The following is a 27116-nucleotide window of genomic DNA, read 5'->3' as shown; positions in this document are numbered from 1 at the left end:
TCTGACATTGTATTTGATTTGCCATCCGCCCCTCCCACCACATTCCAGCCTTCACTGCCAGTCAGAGCCTTGCTCCCTTGCCACGGCCCTTTTTATTCCCAAATTTAACCCACCAGCTTGCACCTCCACTACCAGCCTCAGCGGTGGACTTGATGGTTGGTTGGCCTAAATCGGGGACCGGTGGAAACTCCCTTGTCCATATCATGCCAATTCATACGACCTTGGGGGCTCCAGTATATTAGTATGTAGCCTAGACTCTCAAATAAGGGAGCACACACACAAGGACAAAAGAATGTGTGTTCTCATTGAAGCAAGCGCACAGTTTACCGGATGTCCACGCTGAATTAAAAATATATTTAGTACTTTCATCTTCCACCACTGCTGTTTAATATTTTCCTCTACTTTTTAAAGGCATCATGCTTACCAATTGTTATATATAACACATACGTTTATGTGTTACTAAGGTTTAACTGTTATTATATGTATTCTTTTCCATGTTTAATTTGCCGTCTTACCCAGCTTTGATACAGTGTATGCAAATTAGAATAAATCTATTAAAGTTAAACCTCTGTATGGCTCAAATCTCTTATTTTATTCAAAGAAGACAAGGAAATTGATGAAATCCCTCCACTTCTTTATAGAGCTTGTAAAATAGCTTGAACGTTCAAACAAATTCGAACAAATTCTATCTTGAGTGTCAGAATCATTTTAATTGCCTTCAAAAGATGATGCAGCTTTACACCTTTGAAAAACATACATATTGAAAAACACACAGGTCACAAAAGGTATAAATCATACAAGAGATGACTTTAAAAGTCAAGTGTTCGGACACTAAAACAGACATTGAACTAATCAATATATACAGTTACTGGAGCATGTACAAAGAATCAGGTTAATATGCAGTACATTGGGCACATACCAGCTACTGTCCATTGACATTATACAAACACTGTAGGCTAGTGTGATGAAATCATATTAGTATTAAAAATGTACAGGGCATCTACATGTAGGTGGCTCATTGAGGTGTGAGATCCACTGGTAAAACCTTCACCCCCCCCCCCCCCCCCCCCTCCTTGTGAAATGCATAATAAAGCTACAACAGCATAAAAAAACATCAATTTGAAGGGTAAAGAGTAACAATCTTACAGTGCATTCAGGAAATGTAAGAAGGAATTCTGAAATTCAGATTTTTTTTAATTTGATCAAAACTTCTGATAAATACTGAAGCTCTGAATCTTTTTTACTGTTTTTGAAAATGTAAAATATGTAATCTGGGTTCCTGTTTAAGGCTCCCTAAAATGACAGCAGACACATTTATTGAAAAGTCAGTCAAGATGAAGACATGAGGACATGCATTTGTGCAGATGAAGTCAATTTTATGAAGGAATCTGTTACAAAAAACTGAAACTGACTGTCACAGTCAACATATAACTGTACACTGTACAACAAAATGTTATCATGCTGTCTGATGATGACACCATCAGTCAGTATTCAATAAACAGGTAATTAGAGAGATACATGGACGTCCATGCATTGCTTTCTGTAAAGCTTAAAGTCAGAAGTACAAATACAGTCTTACAAACACATGATGCATGCATCGACAAGCTTTTCAAAGAAATGTGGAATTGTTAAAAAAGTGTTGAATTTACAGAGTTATAAAACTTTTTTTTTTTTAAATTACTGAACGGTGCGGAATAAACCACAGAAGTTAATTTGAAGTTTTGTTTTTGTTGGATTATGATAAACACAGAGCAGCTGGACTGAGAGAAAGTATGCTCTACAATTTTAGGTCAATCGGTCACCTACTGAAAGTAGAGCACTATTTCAGTCTAAATTAAACACTGCATCATGTAGACCAAGTTGTATGTACAAAGTGCCTTATGTTCCCCCCCTTGATTGATGCAAAAACTCACAGATGCGTCCAACTCAATGAATTAATACTATTCAACAGTTTTGCTCAAGTGTCTGTGATCAGTTATCTTCAAGGCATTCCATAGATTTTTCCTCGGTTTTTATCTCTGAGGTTTGGTGGTCAAGGACTTTCACATTGTACATCTGAAGCCCGTCCAGTTTTGAGTTGGTTTTAAGTTTCTATTTGTTGTCCTGCTGTAACATTTCTGCTTCTGAGATCTCTGGCAGTCTGAATCAAGTCTTCACTCAGTGTTTGCCTGTATTTGGTGCCATCTTTTCTTCCTTGTGTCTGTACAAGTTTTTCACTCAAACACAAATTCAAGCTGTGACGCGGTAAATGCAAAAATAATCTGATGGGAGGGTTCAATATTTTCTAAAGGCATTATATCTAAATAGACATGCAGCAAAGGACACAATATTTCTGTGGTGAGATTAGTTGCATTATCAGTTTGAATTTCCATGCCACATTCACCAAAAATGAGTAACCTTTGTATTGGATTGTAAAGTTATCTTAATATTTAATAGTTTCTAAAAAAAACTGAGTGTGAAGCTATGCAGAGGAATAGTAAAGTATAAATACTTCTTAACAAACATCCAATTTTCTCTAACTTCACTTATGCCAAGTACCTGTTTTAACAAGTTACCCCACTGCATATAAGTTAATGCTTTAAAATGAATAACACCCAGACCAATAGCTCTCTACACATTTGCTGCCAACCTGGTGAGAAAAGTTTTTAAGTGCAGACCAGTGACAATGAGCATGCAGTGTATTCTGTGGACGCGGTCATTTTGATTTGAAGTTAATACTGCATGAACACAGTCTGGGATATACAGTTTTTATTGCCAAATAGTCAAATAGTGAAAAACTAATATACTACAACTGCCTCCGACTTCTGAAACACTGTAATTCCTAAAGCAACACTTTGAATTGAGTATAAACTAACGACCTAAAGACGCAGTAAATACAATTGGGAGGGAATTTTCTGCAACCCTGCAACAATGATGTTTAATTAATTATTACATAGTTGCATTTCAATTTCAATAACTACTACTACACTCGATTTTACTTTACTTAGTTTTTTGCATTGTGTTTGTAATTAAGACAGCACATGTACACACATGGGGCTTTATTCTTAATTACCCACCCGCAGCAATAAAACTGCTACACATTCACTCAACAGGAAAAAGTGTTTTTGGGGCAAATCTAATATTTTAGATTCACAGCACACAAAGTATAATGTTCCACATATATTTTGTGTTTTACAGTTGCAACATGTGACTACCATAACTACACTGATTGTCATAGTAATGACTCAGGCATCTTTACAAGGAAAAGTGACACATATTAATGTCACACAATGATTTCAGCAGCTTGTTGGCAATGACCTCACTGTTTGATTCTAACTTCTCATATTTTGGTACTTTCTTGTTACACTTCATCAACAGCAACAAAAGAGGTTTATTTACGCTGCCATGAAAAAGTCTGAACAGGCTTTGAGGTTTTGACCTTTACTAAAAAATAATATTAAATCAAATTGTGTGACTTTTTAAAACAAATCTGAGATTTACACATCAAGGCACTTTAGCACTTAAACGCCTCCCAAGTTGTATTTACCATATTAATTTTTACAAGTAGGAACTTAAAAGGTGCAATTATAAAAACAGACTTTGTTAAGTTGATGGGAAACAAGTATTTGTTGTGATTGAATTCCCATCAGCTATTATGGCCATCTCTTGTTTTTTGAAGTTTTCATAAGTACCTTGTCAAGTGTATTTATAATGAAGGTCAGATGCAAAACTTAATGTTTTTAACCCTGCTACTTTTAGGATGCAGTAATATGATTTACAGACTTAGTGTGTATGTAAAGTAGCATCTCTGGGCTGGCTGAAAACACAAACTCTCCACTCAGAAACAGCAGCGCTGTCAACTAGTGATGCTCTGGTAAAAGCTTTAACAGTTCAGAACAAACAATCTCAATTATGGCTAAAAGGGGGAAAAAATGCAATAAAATAATGATTACAGGACACGGCTAAGAGCTATTAGATTGAAGATGTAGGGAAACAGTACAAAGCCGTCGTTAAAGTTTATGGAGGCAGCAAAGATGAGTCACTTCTTGATTAAAAAAATCCTTCTATTCGTGAAACAAGATCGGTTTAGCCAAACCTGCCAAGATCTTTGGTACATGTACTGAGATTATTTCTCCGATCATCTCTGGAAAGCTGACCTTCGTGGGGAGTGACTGAGCCTGGACAAAAAGGTCAAATGTAAACTGGTGGAGCTTCTTTACAGTCTGAAACAGAAAAAAGAGAAAAAAATCCACAATTAGATGACATCATTTACCACAAGCAGTGTTTTGACAATGGAAACATGACTCATAACTGAAATATAAGGTACACTAAACTAATGCTCTGCCTTAAAACATTTGGATAAAAATTTGAGACATGGATTGCTCTGAATAATAGTAAACACATTCATTAATATTTTTCTACCCTGAAGTACAGTTATTAGAATTTGAGATTAGATTTTAAGGTATCAGATTCTGCCCTCACATTGTCCTCCTGCGGGGGGCATGAATACATGTACACACTCAGAGGCATCATGGCCATTCAAATATCTGAGATCAGATGGCTTTAGAAATTCCATCTTCACAATAGGTGTTTTTAATTAGCCTTATAAATATAGTACATAAATAATTTTTCTGTATGTTTTCATATGTATTTAACTCTGCCTTCTACACCCCCCCCCCCCCCCCCCCCCCCGTCTCTGTTTAGGCTACTTGGTTCCTTCCAGCTAAAAAGCATTATGTAGTCGCAGCGGCACTAGAAGAGCCACTCAGCTGTTGTGTAGAATTATTCCAAATTGCGGTCGTGTTAACCACAGTGTGATGTATGAATAATCAATCCCAGCTCACGCCATAAAACTGTATAACTTTAATGAATTTGTAAATTACTTAGAGATGCAGAATTTCCCTATTTAAAGTGACTTTAGCATCAATGGTTTTAACTACAACCCACAAGTAATTAACATTAGTGTTTGTTTGTTTTCCTTTGCTATTATTAGTGGCTAAAGTATAGTTTTTGTCAAAACAAATTTGCAGAGCTGAAACATGTCTTAGGAACAGGGAAGAACATGAAGAGATTTTTTACAGAGTCAAGAGCTAAACAGTAGCTACATGTTTGTGAGCTTTCTTTCCTCAATATTAAATAACCAATGGTGCTGGTTAGTTAGCCATCTAATGTTACCCCTGAAAACTTCATTTTAAAGTTTTAAATGCAATATAATGTTAATAGTTGTCATTCATTATAGTTCTAGATAGTTACTGGTGGTGGTTTGAAACAGAAGCCAAAGCAGATAATTACTGGTAACAACCATTGACTGTATTTAAAGATGGATGTTATGACAGCGTCCCTAAAGTGAAGCCAAAACATCTTGATCACCCCCTGGTGGCTGGCTGCAGTATAGGTCAGAAGTCCCGCCCGCTCCATGTTAGTGTATGGGACATGATCCAAACTAAAAAATCAAAGTACACATCAAATACATTTTTCCCAAAGATGGTTTCTGTCATTTTAGGTGTTCTTATCATGCTGATGTTTGTCCAGGTTCTCATTTTTCTGATAAGTTTGTTTTTAATTAGTTATTTGAAAATATAAAAAGTGAGTGTTACGTCATGATTGACAGCCACTCTCAAACCTCCGTCATGCGGCCGGACAGTTGAGGGGGTGTGTCCCGCAGGTGGTCATCCTACCAACCAACTCTACTGTGCATTCTCTGGCTCCAAATTAAGTCACACAAGCAAGATGGTAGCTCCCGGAAATTTTGGCTTCACTTTTTTTTTTTTTTTTTTTTTTTTTAAATTGAAAACTATAAACAAACGAACAAGGCCATTTTCATGTCTTACATCAAAAAAACCTTCTGCCTCTGATTGAACAAGAACAAAACCAAATACAAAAATGAGATAAAGTCACAAAACTAAATTGAAATACATAATTAACAAATAACAAAACAGAAAACTTTGGCTTCACTTTTGTATAGCGATGGGAAGTGGAGACGCGTCGTCCATATTTATATACAGTCAATGGTAACAACTTGGTTCAGTGTGAACATAAAGCCTTGTGAAACTGTGCCCACTCAAAAAAATGACCTGCATGATGCCCCTGAACACACATAACACAAGTTAAATCATAAGAAGCAGCACATCTCACCATCTGGAGAGAGTCCAGGAGTCGGGTGAGGTGGTAGAACCTCTGAGAACAATTGGTCGTAATCTGATAGCTGATGAGGCGATCGAGTTCGTTGATGTAGGAGAGACGCAATTCATCGAAGTACTTCTGATTCTTAAGACCCTCAACTGGAACTGGTTAAAACAGAAAACAGTTTTGACTACATGCTTGACAGTTACTGCTATTAACGTCCACTTCTGGAATAAAGTAGTTCTTGTTTTCTGACAGCTGCAGATAAACTTACTAATGCTGAAGAGGAGCAAGGCCTTCATGCAGAGGAACTCCTCCTGGGTGATCTGCAGCAGCACAAACTCCTGTGAAAGGTGCCTCATCCGTATGCAGTGGTCATACATGGTGGAAATGTGCATCCGATGTCTGCAGAGGTAAAAAAAAAAAGGTCAGGATGAGGTGTGAAGTAATCTGAATGTTCGGATCACAAGCGGTGAGGGATAAATTGCTTTACACACTGGTCATTTATTCTGTAATGAATGACTGCAGAAGAGGGGAGAATGTCAGAGGTTAGATCCATATCTATTAATAGTGTAATGGAGACATTTACAGTGAATTATCTTCATAACGATACAGATCTCTGCTGTGTGACCTTTGACATCTGGAGCAAGCTGTTAAAAACACGCAGCTCTGTTACACCACTCCCTTCATTTATCGTTGGCTTTGAAGTTCAGAAAAATGTTTGAGTCATTTATATTTTAACATCATTAGAGGTAATTGGATAGTTCGTGTTCATCACGGCTGAACAATTTCAATTTTCCTTTTATTGAAAAAGAGATACTTTGTAACATATTCCTCTCATGCAGTGAAGATAAAGGTCAAATAAAACATATTTTAGGAATTTGTTTAATACTGGAATTTCACTGATTGCAAACCACAGAAAGGAGCTCAAATTGAAAGAGAAAGAGATATGAAATAGAGCTGACTGTTCTCCATCTCTCATGAAACGGATTCAGAGTTTCCACTATGTATGAATCAAATCAATGTATGTATATAATATACAGGCAGGTATAATCCAGTTATTGGAAAGTTTCTGGAGAAGATAAATGCAAAAGATGTAAAGTACATTAACCGCAGTTTTCCTCTGATTTATGTTGATATTTAGGATAGATAAATCTAACAATTTTTGCAAGGATGGTGATGGAGATTGTGTGATGTTGGGGAAATCCAAGTGGTAAAATGGCACCACAGACGGTATTCTGCACTGACCCCCACCACCAAACACTGATCAGAACAACTTTACACTGAGCTGATGCACCTGCTTTTGATACGACTTTCAAATCTCCTCATCGATGTCAGCAGATGGCTGAACTTTCTGGCTTGAAATTTTATCAACTCAATGTAGAGACACTAGTGACTTCACAGCACAACAAAGCCTTTTTCATCAGATTAAAAAAAAACACACTGCATGCAAAAAGGAAGCTTAATTACTGCATGCAAAAAGGAAGCTTAATTAAGGCAGTGACACCAAACCTATAAAACCAACATAAATCTAATTTCTGTCAAAAATGATAAAGTACCACTGCTGACATCTATTCTTTCATGTGAAGCCATATCTTTTTATAAAAATTACAGCAAACCAGAGAAATGTACGTATGCCTGATGTGACTGTAGTGAGGTTTTATGCAGGTGTGGTAAAGGGGGAGTACAGCTCCACTTTTCCTTCAATGATAAAGCCCAACAATCATTCAATCACTCCTGAAGTCAGTCTTTCATTATGATGACTGCATCAGGGTTTTTACTGCTCTAACTAAAGTACAGCCGTGGCTCAGCAGGAGACAGTGAGAATCACGTTTGAATGATGACAGGGAGCATTTTAAGCCCATTAACAATTTCTGCTCGAATTTCTTTCAAATTGCTTAAATCACCCTCCTTTTCTATTTTATATGGGCTCCACCAGCTGTAATTCAGTCTGACAATTTTGAACTACTGATCCACCACACTTTGGAGAACAACTGAATAAATTATCTTCTGTTAAGATGTCAAACTATAACACTTCACTAACACAAAAGTCCCCCTTTTTAGCATTTATAAGCAGCATATAAACAGTTAATAAATGGTTTACAACACAAATATAAGTGTTCATTAATGTATTTGTCAACAACTATAACCTCTCCTGTCAGTGGAGGCTGGTGTAAAAACAGATAATGAATGACAATACAGTAAAACACAGTTGTAATAATATAAACTACTTGATTTTACAGGAGAAGTTATAATTGTAAACAAACTGTCCATTAAAATACACTTAAAATGACCATATATCTTCTTATAACTACATAATAGTGTTATAAACATTCATTAAATGTTTACACACTTAAAATTTTATACTTGAAGTAAAATGTTACCAGCCTGAATCTCTTTAGTTTCTAAGATGTTGCATTTTGTTTCTAGCAAGGTTTATGGAGAAAAACAGTTTTTCTGTAATCATAATCTGAACATGTCTCTTGTAAGTCCATCAGCTTTATGGAAATTGAACACAAAATTGCTGGAGTGGCCCTTTAATTAACATAACAAATTAACGAGGTCATCCTAAACTAACTGAAATGCTGCAAAATGCATTTTAACAGCAAAATCACCATTTTCTTCCTAGGACTAATGTGTAAATTGTTTCAGCCACTGTCTGTCATATTTCCATTGATAGAAACATCTAACTAATGCATAAAAGAATCTGACTGACTTGCAATTATGACTAAGTCGCTAGCAAACACTGTCCTAATGCACATTTCCATCAGTGAATCACACTTTGATGTGGAAAAACCAGAAAAAAACAAGAACAACACACAGTTACTGGTTATGTGGATGTGTCACTAAAAGATTTGTATGAGCACATAAAAATCTGGTAAATACAGGACATATATTAGAGTTTTTTCTTATTTGAATCGAGGGTCTGAGGACAGAGGATGTTGTATTGCTGCACAGACTGTAAAGCCCCCTGAGGCAAATTTGTGATTTGTGATATTGGGCCATACAAATAAAACTGACTTGACTTGAATTAAACGTAAATAGCTTAATGTACTTCAGCTATTATGTAAGTTGAGTTTTTGTGATTAAGTATCCACTTATGAGTAGTGTCATCAGTGTGAGATACTATAAACTATTCAAGGCCTTTCTTAATTCTCATATTGTCTGACACATGGCTGCACGGATTGTTTGAACAACAACCTTTTTTAAAGCTTTATTTATTCAGTGCTGGTTCGCTGAGCACAAATGCTCTTTTCCAGCGACACCGTGCCTCACACTCACACAGCCATACCTGGAAGCTGCCCGTATGAAACTGAGCAGCTTCAGTTTGGGTTTCGTTGCTCATTCACTTACTCGTCCTGATTTATCCTGCCAGTTTAAGATCAAGCCAGTTTCAAGGCTATTACACTAATCTATTCGTAGTTATATTTTATTCTTATTGTGATTTTCTGCTCAGATGATTCCACAGAGATAGTACTCTAGATATAAGATGATATCAGAAGCTTGCATAAAAACAGAATAAAGCTAGGGACAGGTCTGAAATTAAAGGGCAGATCGGTCCGGTTTAAATTTTTTAATCATTTGATAGCTTTTCTGGTTAAACATAAGTATCTGACTGTTCTCTTTCTGAATAATGGAAAATCACATTTGTCATGATGGATTTTCTGCCTTTTAATGGAATGATGAATCGATAACTGATCTATTACTGCACAACTGGACCCATTATAACCAAAGCATGAACTGATGTGGCCCAAATCATGATAACACAAGGTTTGGTTTTTCAAAAACTGGACATAATCATAGCTCTATTTTTACAATCAATCATTTCAAAACTTGGTACAAACAGTATTAAACAGCACCAAACCTCTAAAATCCATACATTTTCATATCAGTAAATTGCAATATACTGAATCATGGTAAAGATGGGATAATTATTTGTAAAGCTTCCAATTTCAAACTCATTTGTGGCATTAGTTTGTAGATTCAAATGAATCAGGAATTCTTTACGCATGAATGTATAGTACACATAAAGAATGAATCATATTTTTCTAAAACCATAATATAAAAAAGTACCGTATCCTTTTTGTAAATACTTTTGTTTCTAAAGAGGAGACCATTAATTCTTAGATTAATTTACAGTATCTACGTCCACAAATCTGTGGAAGTTGATGAAGATTTAAGCTGTTATAAACATTAATATTCCTCATTCATATGTGGACAGACCTCACCACTGTTGTCTGTCAAGAGTAATATTCAGATCTGAATCAGTTTCACTCACTATGCTGAGAACTAATGTTCCTCACTTTAATCTCAGACTAACAAAAGATCACCTAAGACGAAAATTGGATGAACATGGAACTGAAAAGCCAGCGACCATTTCTACTTTACATTTATAAAACTGGATACTTCTTAATACTGTGTTTGCGCATCAGCAGGGAAGTAAATGAGGGAAAGATGGAGATGAAGACAGAGAGAAACTGATGTCTGTATTATTTATGACAGCACCAGTTTATTCAATGAGGATTATCTCTATCTTAAATATAATAATGAGCCCAGAATGTTAGTCATCTCCTGATAAAATCGTTTCAGAAAACACAATTGGATTTAAGAAGTCAGAGCTGTACATACTCGTTGAACACAAGATCAGGGGCGAAGTAAAGCATCCTGCCGTTGACGTTCTTATAGGACCTCCATCCCAAGGCAAACACCATCACCCCCATCCATGAATGTTGAATGACGGTCATTTGGTCGTCCACATGGAGATTCCTGAAACCTATAAGGATCTGCATCATAAAATGTGACACAACATGGCATATTTTGCACCAAAAGCATGAATTGATACGCCACCCAAAATATTTTGAGTATCAAACAGCTTGTATTACTTGGTTTGTCTCTTATCTCTTAAAACACCTAAAACACTGTAACTTGTGGGGTTCCTCAAAGACCAATTTTAGGGCCACTACTTTTTTATTTTTTGTATGTTATACCATGGTGGTGTCATCAGGAGGCACAGCATCTCTTTCCATGGCTATCCTTAAAGTGGTTGTGTCTCCTGATGACACATGACCAGTTTATGCTCTTTTTAGATGTATTTTAGATATTAGTGCCATGATGTCACAAAACTTTTTCCTGCTCAACCAGGATAAAACTGAAATTTTACTTATAGTTTCTAAGGTGCAAGAAGATAAAATCTGGCCACAAAATTAAATTTTGTTGGACAAACCTTGAGCTGACAGGCAAGAAACCTCAGCATTGTCCTTGACTCAGAGTTAAACTTTAAGGCTCTGATGAGGCATGTTACCAAATCTGCTTTTTATCATCTGAAAAATATAGTTAAAGTGCGGCAAGTGTGACACAGAGAGACTAATGCATTCTTTTATATCTAGCAGGCTAGACTATTGTAATACTTTCTATTCTAGTCTACCCAAAAAAGTCACAGCATGAATAATACATAAGAAAATAATGTGCATAAATAGTGCATAAATCAGTCACAGCTGATTACGAACTCTGCTGTTTGAGTGCTGACTAGGACCAGAGGGACAGAACACATTATGCCTGTTTTAAAGGCCTTACATTTGTTGTCAGTTTTCCTATAGATTTTTAAAGTCTTTTAACTTCATGTTCTTGCATCATTCTATTTGTCTAACATGCTCTATGTATGAACTAGGACGGTCCCTCACGTTCTCTGGCATGAGTGCTTTAGTTTTTCCTCAGCGCATGACAAAAAATTTACGTTTTTATGCTCCGAGCTGTTCCAACGGCATGCCTTAGGACCTGAAAGCAGCTGAATGTGCAGATATGTTTAAAAGTAATCTTATAACCCACCTCTTAAGCTCGGCTTTTGATTAGAATGTTTTATGACCAACTCAAAGCCCAGTGGACGCTACCTGCTCAGCACCAAACACACACAGCACACAAAGTTTCCAACCTGCTGGTGAACATAGTGGAGCATTTAGCAGCTAATGAGCCAGATATTTCTCTTAGGAGTTAGTGGACTCCAAAACAGAGCTAAAAGGAGAGTGAATACTGGACTTGAGTTAATCAGGCGGACACAAATACAAATCTAAATGAATGGTAATGTTGCTCCATGTCTGCTGGATATGTAAATATGTTTGTTAAAAAGTTCGCCACATCATCTTTAAAGGTAAAAATATGTCAGTGTTGTGTTTCCTTGCCTAAAGCTTGTTTTCGCGGCCTGTAAATGGCCAAAAAATCAGTTAATGCAGGTTTAAAATTATAACATTTTTTTGTTAACTTATCGCAAAACTGCCTTTTGAAAGTGAGATGATAAAATGATGATGATGAAATAATACAACATACACCAATTGCTACATAAATAAGCTCATTAACACTGTTTAAAAAACCTCCTCCAGTGTCACACCTGGCAATCCTTTTGCCCATTTGACCACTTTGACCAGTTGTCTCTCTCCAAGCTCGTTGAGACTGGTGAGCAGGTTGGAAGCTGAGTCGGGTTGGCCGTAATCATGTCCTGCATTCACCACCTCGGGCTCAATGGACTCCAGGATGTTGAGGAAGACCAGCTGGGAATTGAAGCTCAGGCTCGATTTAGGAGAGATATTCTGGACAGCCTCTGTAGGTTCTTGAACGTGATGTTCCTCTTCAGGGTTTTTCTGTTGACCAATCTTCTTTAATTTGCGTGCTGCAACAAACAAACAAAACCAACGTACTTATTACTGTTTCTGGTATTTTCTCACACAGCAAGCTACAAGTCAGACACCACCTGACCTGCATGTCTTTGGCACATGACACAAAATTACATAAAACCCTCAGTTCAGGTTTGACACATCTGATTGATTTTGACTGATGAATCCAGCTGTCCTTACTCTAGGGATTTGTGTCTGCAGCCATCCAACATGATGGATTTTCTGCCTTTGATTTCAAAATCTCTCACTGCACAATTGCACCATTACAGCTAAATGCGGTATGAGGAATGAAGAGACAACGCTCCAGTGATAATACCACTCACAATCATAGATCGTGCAAACACTGTATTTACGCGCACTGGACTTTTGATTTAAAATCAATAAATGACATCCTTTCAAGCTGTCATTACTAAGAGAGATCTAAACATATACATGCTGTGGTTAAATGTTTTGAACATTGGAGGAAAACCGTCCAAATCATCAGGAGAAACTACTCTGCCGAGAATTACTTTCTAAATCGTCTGCAACTGTGGTTTTTAAGTAACCTTTTAAGGGAAATATCAATTTTACCCAGACTGATCTAATAGCTTTAAAGAGATTGAATCATATTGCATTTGAAAGAAAAATCTTCTGAACAGATGAGCCTCATCTGGCGGAAAGGCCTGGTCATCATGTGTGAGTCCTTGCCGGTGTAGATGTATTTTCCCCGTTATTACATTTTTTCCTCCAAGGAAGGTTTTGTTGCAGGAGTGTTTCAAATATATACTCAAACTACAAAACTCACTAAATCTTTCTGTTTTGCATTACAATTGTGTTTCCTTATGCACAAAAAGCATATAAGAAGTCAACGAAATCCCCAAAACAACAAATAGAAAAACAACAAAAAAAAACCTACTTGCCCATCCTGAGCAATGACAACGCTGCAATTTCTTTCTCCACAAACGCTGAAAACCCTGAGACAGCTGCTCCATATGACAACCTGCACTTACAAACTAAATTGGTGCAGCATCTTTGACTCAGTGGAGTAGGCTGCCATGTAAAGTAAGCAGCGATACAATCAGAATGGAATAATTATACTCTGCTAAACAGCTGCCAAATACATTATGTTCAGGTCTTTAAGACAACCAACCATTCACTACGATAAGTCTCTGACTGTTTTCTTTCAACAAGTAATAGACCTGCGAACAGTTCAGCTTCAGCTCAGCCTGTTATTTCAGAATGACAGCTGTGCTGGAGTGAGACTGACAAATACAAACTGGTACTATGTGCTGAGTCCATTAGAACAGACACTTCTGTTGTTCAGTTTGCGTATACAACTTCCTCTATTAAAATGGTCATGATCTAATTCATTTGACTATATATCTAGTTTTAGCTTTGGAAGGGTTAAAAAATATAAAATATCAGGCAAAATATTATTTCTTTAATCCATTTTCTCTCTGTTGACTGACAGTAATCGTCACGCAATTGCCTCTTGCAGCTTCTGTGTAGAGAAAGTCTCATTAAAACTGCAGCCTGGCTTTTCAGTTCAGTTTGATCAATATTGACTTGCCAGTTATAGACACGACTTAAGTCTCTATCAAAAGTAGCAGGGTTGAAAGCAAATTGCAGATTATATAAGAAATATAATTTGCAAGTAATTCTGATCCGATAACAAACATTTGAGAAAAAAATTGTTAATTAAAAATTCCTCCCGGGGATTCTCAACCGTGACACAGGCAGGCATCTGATCTTTGCAGAGTACAGTGTAAATAGGTTGGGTTGAGCTAACCTTAAGATTCCCCTTCAGTTGAAGCCAATACAAACAGGAGACATCCAAATGATGGATTCAAGCATTGTCTTTGTTACGCACTCCAAAGGAGCAATTAATTAGCCAAGATGTTGTCAACTGTCAGTATTAAGAGTTGGTATATGTCGGTTGACCAGCACACAGCTGTGGCGTCATTACCACCCTTGTTTCCAGCTAAAACTGACCTCCAGTGAACAAGCTGCAGACGTATCTATTGCAAACCCATTTTCCCTCAAATCAAATTGAACATGTGGATTTTTTTGGTCATTTTCTGCTCATTGCACTCACATTTTTGGTCCACTTTCTTCTATGCCCAATCTCATCATCATTATAATCACGGTATTTATCTTAAGTATCTTTTTAGGTGGCCAGGTGCAAGCTTGATTGGACAAAAACATGGAGATCAGTTTAACACTTTTTCCTCCTCTTGAAATGCCTTTTTTTTGTTACATATGCCTTTTCAGATCCTCTTTTACTCTTGCTTCGGTCTCCAGATTGTAGATGTCATTATATTATTAGCTCACCAATTTAAACTGTGTTTCTGAAAGGGTGTGCAGGACCAAAAGGAAGAAGGAGTGAAAGAAGGCGGCAAAACTTTTTCACACAGGCACCTGTCACTTACGACCTCACACTTCCCATTACTTTCTAGCTGTTCAGTGGTTGTTACCCAATCAGGTACAAACCAGATAAAGACTCAAATGTTAAGTTTTTCCAATAAAATAAGATAATTGTTAAATGAACTTATATGATCTGTAACCAATAACAGTGGGTAGCACTACATTAGAGCTCTGTATAACAAGGTGATAATGGGGTAATACCTTGATGATAAAAGTGTAATAATAACAGAGATAATCCTTTCAATACTAAGGTTTAGTTTAAATAAAATCTTATGATATTTTCTTATAATCAGAACTGGAAAATGCAAAAAAAGATTTAATTAGAATTTATAGTACTGTGCACTAAACAACTAAGGGCAGGATATTTACTGGGAAACAGTATACAGCATATGGTAGTTTCTCTGTTGCACCATCTGTTACTTAATTCTAATGAAAAGCATCTGCTCTTAATTATGATTATACTCTGTTAAACAAAACATAAACAGCTGATGTTTGTGCATGTTTTCCAGCCGTTTTGACTGTACTGTAAGCCGATTATTATACCTTTATTATACCATTACCTTGTTATTATTGACATTCTCTCCTCTCTCTCATTACTTTGTGATATTTTCCAAGATATTAAACCAACATTACATGTTATTGCCGCTATAATACAACAATAGTTGTAATTGTCCCCTCATTACTGTGTGCTCAGACAGAACACACATTTTGACTTGTCACAGCTGTAAATAATAACATTAACAATGGCTCCATTCCTTTAATTGTCCCAGTAAACCATGTCAGTGAGTGAACAATACCAGAGGCCTGGAACTGGCTCACCTAAACTGATGGTATTAACGTTATTAATTCCACCTGTGTTCTTCCTGCTTTCACAAGTCTGCCATGAAAAGGGTTGATTCACCAGGGGTGGAGCGAATTGACATGAAGATGATTCAACTTGAAAATGTTTCAATTTGAGTGAAAAATGTGCGCATATCTGTTTCCCAGGACTTTATGAATCTGCATTATAAAAGTACAGAGACAAGAGGAAAAAGGAGAGAGACTGGAAGGCAATACGGATGTTTAATAACGTTTCTGGTGAGCTCTGAGTTCAGTCACGCACACAGGTGCTATCTTACAGCTAACGTACAGTTGGTTGTTTTGGGACATTAAACATTTTATTAGAGATTGAAGCAAGGTGAACATTTGCTTTTCTTTATGTCTTAACACACATTTGGCCTGTTTTTTCAAGCCTGTTGTTATCAAGGCCCCATTATTACCTTGTTATTAGTGAGCTGTAATACAAAGTGCTATCCCAAAGCAGGTTGAAGCACTCCTTGCTGCCTTTTTGGGGGCACGACAAACTGAGAAAAGACTCTGTGACAGACAAGTACAAGTTGCAGGAAACAGAGCCTCCACCTGGTTTAAGAATACTTCAGTCATAGGAGGCAGCTATTGAGATGGATGAACTATTTACATAGTTATATACTAAAAAAAAAAAAGCAATCTGGAAACTCTACCCTACAATTAGTAGTTATGGAAGAACAACCTGTCCTTTTTCCAGTAAGTCAAAACAAATCTATCCACTGAACTGTAGCTGTAGTTGAGGAGCGGTGGTCATTAATTCAAGAGATTTCATCATTTCATGTGGTGAACTTTACTGACTGTATAATATTACAAATATAAAACAAATAAAACCTTTTTGAAATAAGTAATTTATTTAATCTGGCAATAGACATTTCTACATCACTACACTGTTTTTTTCCATTAAGAAATTGGAGAAGAACGGCGGATTGTATAAATCATTGAATTAAAAAAGTTAAACTCTCACTTGCTGGCAGTGAAACGGTACTTGAAGTTGCTTTTGATGAATGTTCAGAGTGTTAACTTTGGGTTGGGGACACAACTTGTTTGGCAGCTTTGTGAAAGTCGGTGCTTGAGGTCGTAAATTGTAAAAAGTTTTTAACTGTTACGACACTGTTGATCCGACACCGTTTTAATTCATTCAGCAGCTGAGGAGCTAAACATCACTATAGGATGGTTAGTGAATGAGGATAGCTTGGAGGAGTTGCGACCTGTACAAACACTACTGTAGCAGTATTAAAGTTATAGAAAGCATCACATTAATCTAAATACAGTATGGATATAGGGGTACAGTCTATGTACAGTATATGTGCATTTGCATTTCAACACAAGAAATCTAAATACAGCTGAGCCTTCGTCAGCTCTCTGCAAAATGAGACTGCTGTCATGGTTTGGTAAAAAGTAAACTCCCTGCTCCGCTTCTATTTGGAGATGTAATTAAGATTCCAGGAATAATATGGAATTCAAATGATCGAAATGAAACCTTCAAGCAATTTAAAATAACTATGCTTCTCAATACTGAACAGATGTCAACTCAAAAGACTCAACAAAATCAATTTTAGCTGGTAATCAAAGATTCAGAGATTTCCCGCATATCGCTTCTCTCTTCGGACTTTCCAAACTATACGGAGTGAAACAAATAACAGATATGATATCATGATATAAATTTTATTATTTGATTGCCAATACATTTGTAATTGTGTAATAAATGAATCTAAATCCAATTAGTTGAATCAGAAATCTTCTTTTTTATCACTATTTCATTGCTTTAAAGTACATTTGGAGGAAAAACCTCGGGGATAATAAGACCAAATGTATAATTTTTTTGCCTCCACCTCTACAAATTATTGTCATAAATTTTCCTGTGAAATGCCACGAGTGAATTACATGTCTATGATGAGAACATGAGTGAAAGGAGGCTCCTTTTAGCCACAACTAGAAAAGGTGTGCCTTTTTACTGACAATCACAGCATTAGATCACATTTTCCCTCCATGGGTTTGTCAGTGACTGGTGGCAAAATTACCAGCATGTCTGCTGCTTTAATTCACATGTCTCATGTGAGCTTTGTGCCTCCAGTACAATTTTCACCGTTACCAGAATGAGAAAATGGAAGAGAGTGAAAATTGAACACAAGACAAAAATTAGTCCACTACATGTCAATCTTTACAGCCTAATAAGACGAACAGGTCTGGGTGACAGTAAGGAGCAGTGAATGGAATAGGTCTAAATTGCATGGCAGCTCAGTCAGGGGCTTGATTATCAGTAACATCCCCTATTGTGATGATGCTGCAATTGAAGAGAGCCAGCTAAGATGTGCCGTGTGGAGAGAATAAAGTACTTGGTCTTGGGAAACCATTAATATTTTCACTTTTACAACTTCACTTTCTCTGTAGTGTGCTTTGTTCATATAGTATGTAGCGCACCATGATTATTATAGTCTATATTGTACAAATGTATATATTTAATGTGTAATCTTACCGTACACATCCTGTATGTCTGAGGGTCACTGATAAGCCCACAGAATAAGATAGTTAGAGGCTGTTATGAACAGCAGTGATAAAATAAACAACAATTGTTTCTTTTTACAGCAGCTTTTAGTACGTTAATCCATCCTACCTCCTAGAGTCATCCCAGCTTCAAAACACTTCCTCAGCCGACAAGACGGGCAATTCTTTCTTCGTAGCTTGTCAATAGTGCAGTCATTTTTGCTTGCGCAAAGGTATCTCTGTTTGCCTACACAGACAGAGGAGAAACTTTTGGTCACTTGTAGATAAATAATCATTGAGTGATGGAAAATGTAAAACTGGATGTAAAAAATCTGTATACATCATGGTATAGCTGTTGAATACTGCCATCAAAGTGGGAAAAATATCTTTATATGTATATGTATACAATCACTAACCCTAACTCAGAACCCAAGTTTGACCTTTTAGCCTTACCTTCTGCAGCTCTTTTGAAGAAAACCTTGCAGCTGCCACAGGTGAGTGCACCGTAATGGCAGCCAGATGCCTCGTCAGAACAGATCAGGCATGTCCTCTGCGGTGGGAAGAAGAACTCCATTGGGAACATGTGCTCTCTGCCGGCCTCAAACCTGCAGTCAAACATCAAACAGGAATTTTATAGACCATGAACAGCTACAGAAGATTTTTGAAAGAGGCCATATATGATTAAACACGTTGCTGATCTTCTATGACTGACATTTGATTGCTTTGGTATTTCTATGATATCATCATTTATCTCTATTAGAACCCTTTGTTGGTGTGCTCTAGCTTGGTGGTATCAACTGGGTCACTGCACAGTATTTTATTATTCATTGCTTTGGTATTTCACCAGTTTTCAACATTTTTTTATTCTGTTGCTTTATTATCTTGTGAAACTAACAGCCCCTTTGGAACAAATAAAGCTGAGCCTTGAAGTCATATACTGGAGCAGGTCCATAATTGCTTTTAAATTGTTAAAAACTGTCAAAACTGTAGCCACAAATCGCTGGTCACTTCTCAGAGCAATGTGCCAGCCTTTTAGTGTGTGCTTTAAGGAGTGCAGAGAGCGTGATGACAGGATGGTGTGGGAAAGATTTGAAGGGGGGTTGATGGGGGGCACAATGAGCGCCAAGCTTCAGCCTTGAACACAGAGAGATTGGAAAAGGCTCAGACACAACGTTGCCTGAGTGACGTGCATCTTAGATATCAAGGTTTGGTGTAAAAGAGACAAGGATGAAGCTTAACTAAAGAACCTTCACTGTGTCCTCATTGATTTTAGGTGACAATGGAGAAAAAGTGAATTCAGGCAAATAGAGAAACTGAAATTACAAGACCAAATAAAAGTCTATTACAATATACATTTTGCAACTAGCATCTCTCAATATTATCAAACTATGAGACTATCTTAAATTTAGTTTCACTCATGATAGTAATAGGTTATGGAGCCTGTAGTCAGACTTTAAGTCTTTGAGTAGAGCAAGATCAGGGCTGTGATTAAAATGAGAGAGCAGTTTAAACAATGAGCGTTGAGGTAATGAATTTTGACGAGAGAAGTATTATATAGTCTGAGATCCATCAGAAATAAATGTGAAACATATGCATGTCAAGATCAGTAAGCCGACAATATCAGCAAAGGCAACTGCAAATAATCCCCAATGCAGCTGGTAGAGTACACTTGTTATGAGTGAGCGAGATACGTTCACGGTTTTAACCCTGACCTGATTAAAACGTTCCTTCCTATTGTGAATAATTGTGCATATCCTACCCCTCTCCCTTTTTTATTTTTTAATTTTTGGAATAATGTACTGCTGCAGATTTTCCCTGGGCTTAAATAGAGAGTAATGGAGCAGTTGTCTAGGCTGACACAAATCACATAAATCTTGTTCTTGAAAACTTTTTTTGTTTTGGCAAAATGATGTTTACTGACTTCATATCTACTACTTATCTACTAAACCCTGATAGAAAGTGTGGTTGATGACCTTTTTCTAGTATAAAAAGGATGTTAGTGTTACTTTCCACTTTTTCAGAAAAAGAAATCAGTATTATTCATAAACAGTTGTCCCAGTAAACTGTATTTTCAGTCCAGTACAGAGGCTCAAGAGTAGAGCTTTCAGTACAATACAGCTTTTTGAAATTGTGCTATATATATAAAATATACATGCTCAACTTTATAATGTATCGATCAAAATACAAAAGCCATAGAGCAGACTAGAGAACAGCAAAAGGTGAACGAAGCGTATAAAAGTGCTGCAATTAAAGCTTGAAATCAGCCAGGACAGACTTTCAGTGTCTATTGTTATTCATTCCAAGTTGCAGAGAACAAGAAAACAGTTTGTCAAGTGAGGTATTTATGTGTGGAGTACTTAAAACTAAGCAGGCCTGTGACCTGGAGGCATGCAGATACGAAAGATACCAGTGGAGCTTTACAGATGGATGGTTGTCTGACTACATATTTATACCTTTATAACATTTTTAAAATTTGCTTTTAAATTCTCTGTCAGGGCTTGAGATGAAAATAAACATTTGTTCTTACTTTTCAACATGTGTGGTTAAAATAAGCATTTTATTAGATAGACACTGGCTTAAATCCTGATTATTCTGTCAAATTGAATTGGATTGATTGCATTTGAATTAGTTATTCTAGCTGATTTGTATTAAAGTATTAAATATTTTCAATAAAGCGTGACAATATTCATGTGCACTCACACTCATGAAATGTCAAGAGACACTGTATACTGTATATTTGACAGTAATTATTGTATTGCAAAAATCTAAATACATCAAATCCACAAGACAAAAGTAACAAAACACACATTTCCTACGGATACACTTTTGCCATTTTATTTTATATTATACTGTACTGAACCAATATTTTATGTGAAACATTAATATTCTCCACTATTTTTTTTAAGTTACAAAAAAACCCTGGTCTTCAGTATTTTACTGTTTTCTAATCTTTAAGGTCAGTAAAATCTGATTTCTTACGTTGTCTATGCACAGTGCTTTGATTAACATAACAGAGGAGCAGAATATTCATACTTATGTTGTTTTGTGTTTATCATGCTGCAGTAGATTACTGTTATTTTTCTATGATGCTGCATGGGCCAGTCCCATGACTGTGCATGAGGGTGCATTGCACATATACATATCAATTAACTCTTTGAAATAACCTCTTTCTTGCATAGAGATGCCGCCGCTTGTTTCGGGTAATTTGATTTAAATTTGTCAGCCTTGTTTCACATTATTATCAGTTTATAGAATAATTTGTGTCTATGAAAATTTTGAAGTGAGCTTAAGAGCCACGAAACTAAACGGTGAAATAGTTTTCACTCATTTCTGAGGTTATGAGATGCAGATTAGCTCAGACATACAGGCTGGTTAAGCATGGGGGATATAGATCCTAAAGTCCAAATCTGAGTCATACAGAGTCCACTTCTCACTCTGCTTTCTTCTGTAAAATTCCTTAAATCTGCTTGGCTGTTAAAGACAAACTTACAGTATCACTACTGTGTGTTTGTGAGTGTATCATTAAAAATGTGCTGTAAGTTGGTGTTGAGATATTTAGTATGAAGTAAGAGCAGCATCCTATGTCACCAAGCAAGTCACATTAAAACCTTTTCAGTAGAACAACTGCAGGAAATGACTTCTCTTTCTAGGATTTGAATCCTGACGTCTTTACTGGTGCAAAGCAGGAAAATATAAACAAGAAATTGTAAAGAAAGAAGCAAAGAAAGAAGAGTGAGGAAAAAAGAGAAGGGGAAAAAAACTAAATTATGAACAGATAAAAATTATTCCAAGTAAGAGTTTTGAGGAAATGCTTAGTTCTGTACATGCCCTAGTGTGGCCTACATATGGTTTGACAGTTAAATACAACATGTGTCCCAAACAAATAAAAAACATTCCCCCTTTATCAGAAGACATCGTACTCTGTAGCGAACTATACTGAAGTTCACTCAGACTATAGGCGAAACTGCAACATATGTATCAACTACACTGTATTTTTTTATGCAAATAATTTAGAGGCACAAATTCTTACAACTAGGGTCTCACTCAGCAGCAGAAACAAGAAGCGAAGTGAAAGGTGCTCGTTCATTTCAAATGATCGTTTGGAGGCAGGGCACGACAGTGATCAGAGAGATGCCTAAACAAGGTCAGCTTGAGGAAAACCAGCAGCGGATCATTTCAGGAATATCTAAATGAAGGGCTAGTAGACTTTTTATCTATCTGTCTATTTAAAATAAATCAAAGAAAAGTTGTTTCGTCTGATTTCTCTGACTTATTATTGTGAGGCTAATTTGCACTCCTTTAGCATTCTCTGTGATGCGCCCTGTTTGAATCAGTTAAAAAAAAGGATATAGTTAAAAACTCCAAATGGAAAAAATGTGGAACAAAATCAAGACAGCTGAATGATATGTTATACACAGCACAGAAGGGACTAACTCAGACTCAGATTATGGAAATGCAAATCTGTGGAGCCATCTTTCTGGATAACTTGCTGTGTAAAACTTAAATAAGGAGCAGGACCTGATCAAAAACCTGCTCTGAGTTTTACTCTGTAACATGGAACAAGCTTGAGGACTTGAGTTGATAACAAGAAGAGAGTTAGATCTCCCAGCCCTCCAAGGTCTTGTGCAGTTGGGGGCGTCCTGTGGGCTCATTAGTCTAAACTGTATACAACCTCCATGTACCTAGTCTTGAGTTCTGGCTGAGGGAGACCTCTGTCACAGATTATTCTCCTCTCTATTTCCATGTTTCCTGTCGCCCTCTACAGTCAAAATAGTCACTAAAGGCAAATTGCTATGAAAATAAGGCAAATGCAAAGTAAGTTTAAAGTTCTATTTCCTCTCCATTCAAAGCAGATAGTTAGCTCAGTAAAGGTTGGTTGGACCATGCTGTCACATTTCTATGTGTTTCTCAGTGGAGACGGGAGGAGGAGCAGCTCCTTGTTTGGGATTTTGCATCTGGTTACTGCTCTCATGTTTAAGACCACCACTGATTCCTGTTTCTTCTATATTCTTGGCTTATGTAATTCTGGTCTAGTAAATCATTGTGCACACAAAATTGCGGCGGGTGTATTGAGCTCAGCTCTAGTAGCCAGAGACGCTGGTGTCAGACAGTGCTGTCAGTCATTCACCAGCCCAGAGTTGAAGAAAGGGCATGATGACGACAGCTGCATGAGACCTCGCTCTGATGTCCACAGCGTACAATGTGGCTGCCAGTCAGCATGTCCACTTTGTGTCCTTTGTACTCCTGGAGGCCAAACTCAGACTCAGGAGACGATGCAAAGGTGACAATACAAAGTTAAAACGGCTTGAGTTAAATTTAATAACCTGACACTAAAAAAGCACGAGGAACCTTTGGAAAGATTTGTAAAATTACCAGAACTATCCACAATTACCTCCCCTTTTATCAAAATAATTAATCCAACAAATTCAATGATATGAAAACTATATTACACTTAAAAAGCAAAGGGAAAGAACACTTTTCAGATATACATATTTTCTCATTGCATTAAGAAATAGTTGTAGACCTGTTGAAGAATAAAATCACTTTCATGTGCTCAAACAGATGTTGGGCAGGTGCCACAGACAGAGCACTGAAGACAATTTGTTTTGTTTTCTGAAGGCCAAACAAGTACAAAGATGTTTAGCAGGACATTAAATAATAGTTTTTGTTCTTCAACAGAAATGTATGGATTTGATGTATATAAATCATTGCAGATATTATTATCCTATTATGCTTTTACGGTGTTGAAATTCATGACGCGTATCTTTATAATGAAATGACTCAAATTAAAGGAACATCTAAATGGAAAAGGCATCTTAACAAGATACCTTCCACTCTCCCAATATGTGAAGGAACTTCGTCTTAGTCAAACAAACAAACAAAAAAACCTTAAATGAGCTCCGAGTCTCACAGACATCTTAAATATCGAGGATGTGAACCTGCCACATACACCCTCAGTCTGATTAGATTAAGTTTCCCAATGTTTGCCTGATAAAATCTTGAAACACATTTTTGTCTATAAAGTAAACTATGATTTTTTTTTATCTGTTCAGTCTGACTTTTGGTATTTTACTGAAAAAAACAAGCAGACCTATAATAATTTTATTTGTTGTCATTCAAGCAATAACATAAAAAATCTGGATGAATGTTAGGATAAAATAAATCTACTTCTGTGGTGAAGTTTGGCACATGTTGCTGCCATCACTGGCCAATAATTTGGCTTCACTTGGCCAAAAACATCATATTTTTGGAGAGGAATTTGACATTCATGTCTGGGTCATATTTTAGATGTAGCATGAAATTTAGGCGAGGAATCATTTTGAATTGTAAAAACTTCTAAGATGTCAGAGAAAACTTCTTTTTCTGCTCATTAAAATTATTCCAGCTTTTTATAACATTTTGATTTAAAGATAATTTTATTATTATTATTATTATTATTATTATTATTATTATTATTATTATTATTATCTTCTTACCTGGTGTCGTTGTAGGCGACATCCAGCCATTCACCGACTTCGGTCTTGATGTAGCTGCTGTTGGGACAGGGCGGCCTCAGCATCCCGCCTGGGTACCACTGCTCAGGACGCACGGCGCGCCTCTCGTATGGATTACATATGAGCGCGGTGCCCGCTGCTGAGCTGTGTGCGTTCATGCGCTGCCTCGATCCCCAAAGCTGAGAGTTGTACTTCTCGTTAAATGTGTAATTACTGCCCCACAACGCCCCGGCAGATTCACCGCTCATGTCCTCTGATTTCACTTTAACACCGTATTGCTCCGGCGGATAACCGCAGAAATTGTTCTCCATGGCTTCCCCGAAGTCTGTCGCTTCTTCGGGGGGCTTGTAGACTCTGCACGGCCTCTCGAGGTTGAAGTGCTCCAGGTTGTCTGGCACTGATGGGGCATAAACTGTGTCTAGATGATCTATCTCTTTAGAAGTTATGTCATCAGCCTCGCACAGTGTGAAGTTTTGCTCATCCACAGATGTCCGAGTCTCTGAACTTTTGAACATTTCCACCAGTTGCTTCTGGTCATCTCGCTCCGAGCACCTGTACTTTGCGACAGCAGCGAGGGTTTCGGGACAGCTCAGAGGGACGGAACCGACTCCGAATAATCCTGACATTTGGTCATTTGCAACAGACGGGGGGACAGCAGAGTCCATGTCACTGGTGTCGTTGTACTCCAGGGTCAGTCCCAGCGACACGGACACGGCTTTGCAGAGCTCCCTGGCTGTTTCTGAGATTGTGGCGCAGGCAGAAACTGAGCGGCTGTCGCCCACACGGCAGTCAGCGTTTAACGACTCCTCCTGAGGAGCAGCACCTGTTTGACAGCACTGTTTTTCCATGTCACAGACTGGCGGATCAGTGTGCACGAATCCGTAAATATTTGCGACCGCATTGTCGGCACCGTTTCCTGTTAAGTTTTTGGTGAAATAGAAGCGACTTTCTTCAGTTTTTTGCGTCATGCTGGGAGCGCTCACAGCGTCGCCTGGTCTTATTTTCTCCCCCCCTGGACTAATTTTGCTACAAGGCAACTGTCTGTTAGTTTGGCTCATTTCCCAGAAAGTGTTTACTTGACCAGGAGACCGAACTTTGCGCGACCAAAAGTCTCCACGGGTCTCAGTAATTGTTGCTGCTCAGCCCAACTCTCACGTTGTGAAAAACGTTTTGGTAAAGGTCCTGGGAGAGATACAGGAGTCACAAACTCCTCCTAAACTGGGATCTTGACAGTCAGAGGCGCTCAGCTTCACTTTGATTCAAACTGAATGCAGGAAAGGACTTTAGTATCTATAAAACATCGCACTCCCCCTAACTGACATCAAATCAGGGCGTTGAATGATTAATTTGGCAATTTAACATTTTTAAAGCTTGCACAGAAGAGAGATGTGAGCTTATTATTAAACTAAAATGTGAGCCATGTCCAGGCCCGGCTCTAGACAACAGGGGGCCCTAGGCAAGATTTTCTGTGGGGGCCCTCCTTACTTTACCTGGAGCTAAGAACTATGATATATATAAGTATGTAAAACTATTATTTGTATTATGAGGACAACATGACAACCATTTGATATTGTACTGACACAATGTGGCAATAACATTCCTGCAAATTAAAAAGTGGGTATAATCCCTGCATGACATTAATACACAAAACATGCATTTTTAGTAAACATGCCTTTATTTAATAGATGTTCATTAAGAATTATGCTCTCAGACCTTAAATCAGAGGTCTCAGTAACATCCTCAAGACACAAAGTCTCTAAACTGTCAACCCTAGACGACAGTCAGAAAAACAAAACAACCCAGCCAACACGCAACATACAACGACAAACAGTCATACAGTTCAAAATCATCTGAAATGACAAGAAAGCTCACTCAATGCACAGAAAAATTAATAATGTTAGATGTGTGTTGGGTAACTTTTAAAACGAACTTGTTACATTACAACATCACTGACTTTATCTGTAGTGATAAGTAACGGGTAACTGATTGCTTATTTGCAAATGTAAAAGAAATCCAACCACTGTCACAATGGAACCTGTGAGGAAGCCTGACCTTAGTGGCCAGGAAGGTGGTAGGAGGCAGACTCAGACTCTTGTTGAATGAGTAAAAACTGATTTATTCA

The 27116-nt window shown here is 37.3% G+C and overlaps 1 protein-coding gene across 1 annotated transcript; it reads right to left on the bottom strand.

The window, feature by feature from the left end:
- Positions 1-690: 690 nt before the first annotated feature.
- On the bottom strand, positions 691-26243 carry ar (androgen receptor). The gene is made up of 8 exons (XM_067607695.1): positions 24977-26243; positions 18954-19105; positions 18631-18747; positions 12485-12763; positions 10732-10876; positions 6377-6507; positions 6115-6266; positions 691-4202 (listed from the first exon to the last, which is right to left on the bottom strand). Exons 1-8 carry the CDS (start codon positions 26050-26052, stop codon positions 4044-4046), a joined length of 2211 nt encoding a protein of 736 aa, XP_067463796.1. The 5' UTR covers positions 26053-26243; the 3' UTR covers positions 691-4043.
- Positions 26244-27116: the final 873 nt, after the last annotated feature.

Source organism: Thunnus thynnus, chromosome 13, assembly GCF_963924715.1.
Source record: "Thunnus thynnus chromosome 13, fThuThy2.1, whole genome shotgun sequence".
In the NCBI taxonomy this organism is placed as follows: Eukaryota; Metazoa; Chordata; class Actinopteri; order Scombriformes; family Scombridae; genus Thunnus; species Thunnus thynnus.
This window is presented reverse-complemented; position numbering and strand designations above follow the sequence as displayed.

Bases quoted from the DNA above. Each gene is read 5' to 3' on its own strand.
- ar (XM_067607695.1), bottom strand. From the start codon at position 26,052: ATGAGCCAAACTAACAGACAGTTGCCTTGTAGCAAAATTAGTCCAGGG. The intron at 19,106-24,976 runs GTAAGAAGATAA...GTTTGACTGCAG, and splicing joins GTCGCCTACAACGACACCAG to GTTTGAGGCCGGCAGAGAGC. The intron at 4,203-6,114 runs GTGAGATGTGCT...TTTCTGTTTCAG, and splicing joins TCCTGGACTCTCTCCAGATG to ACTGTAAAGAAGCTCCACCA.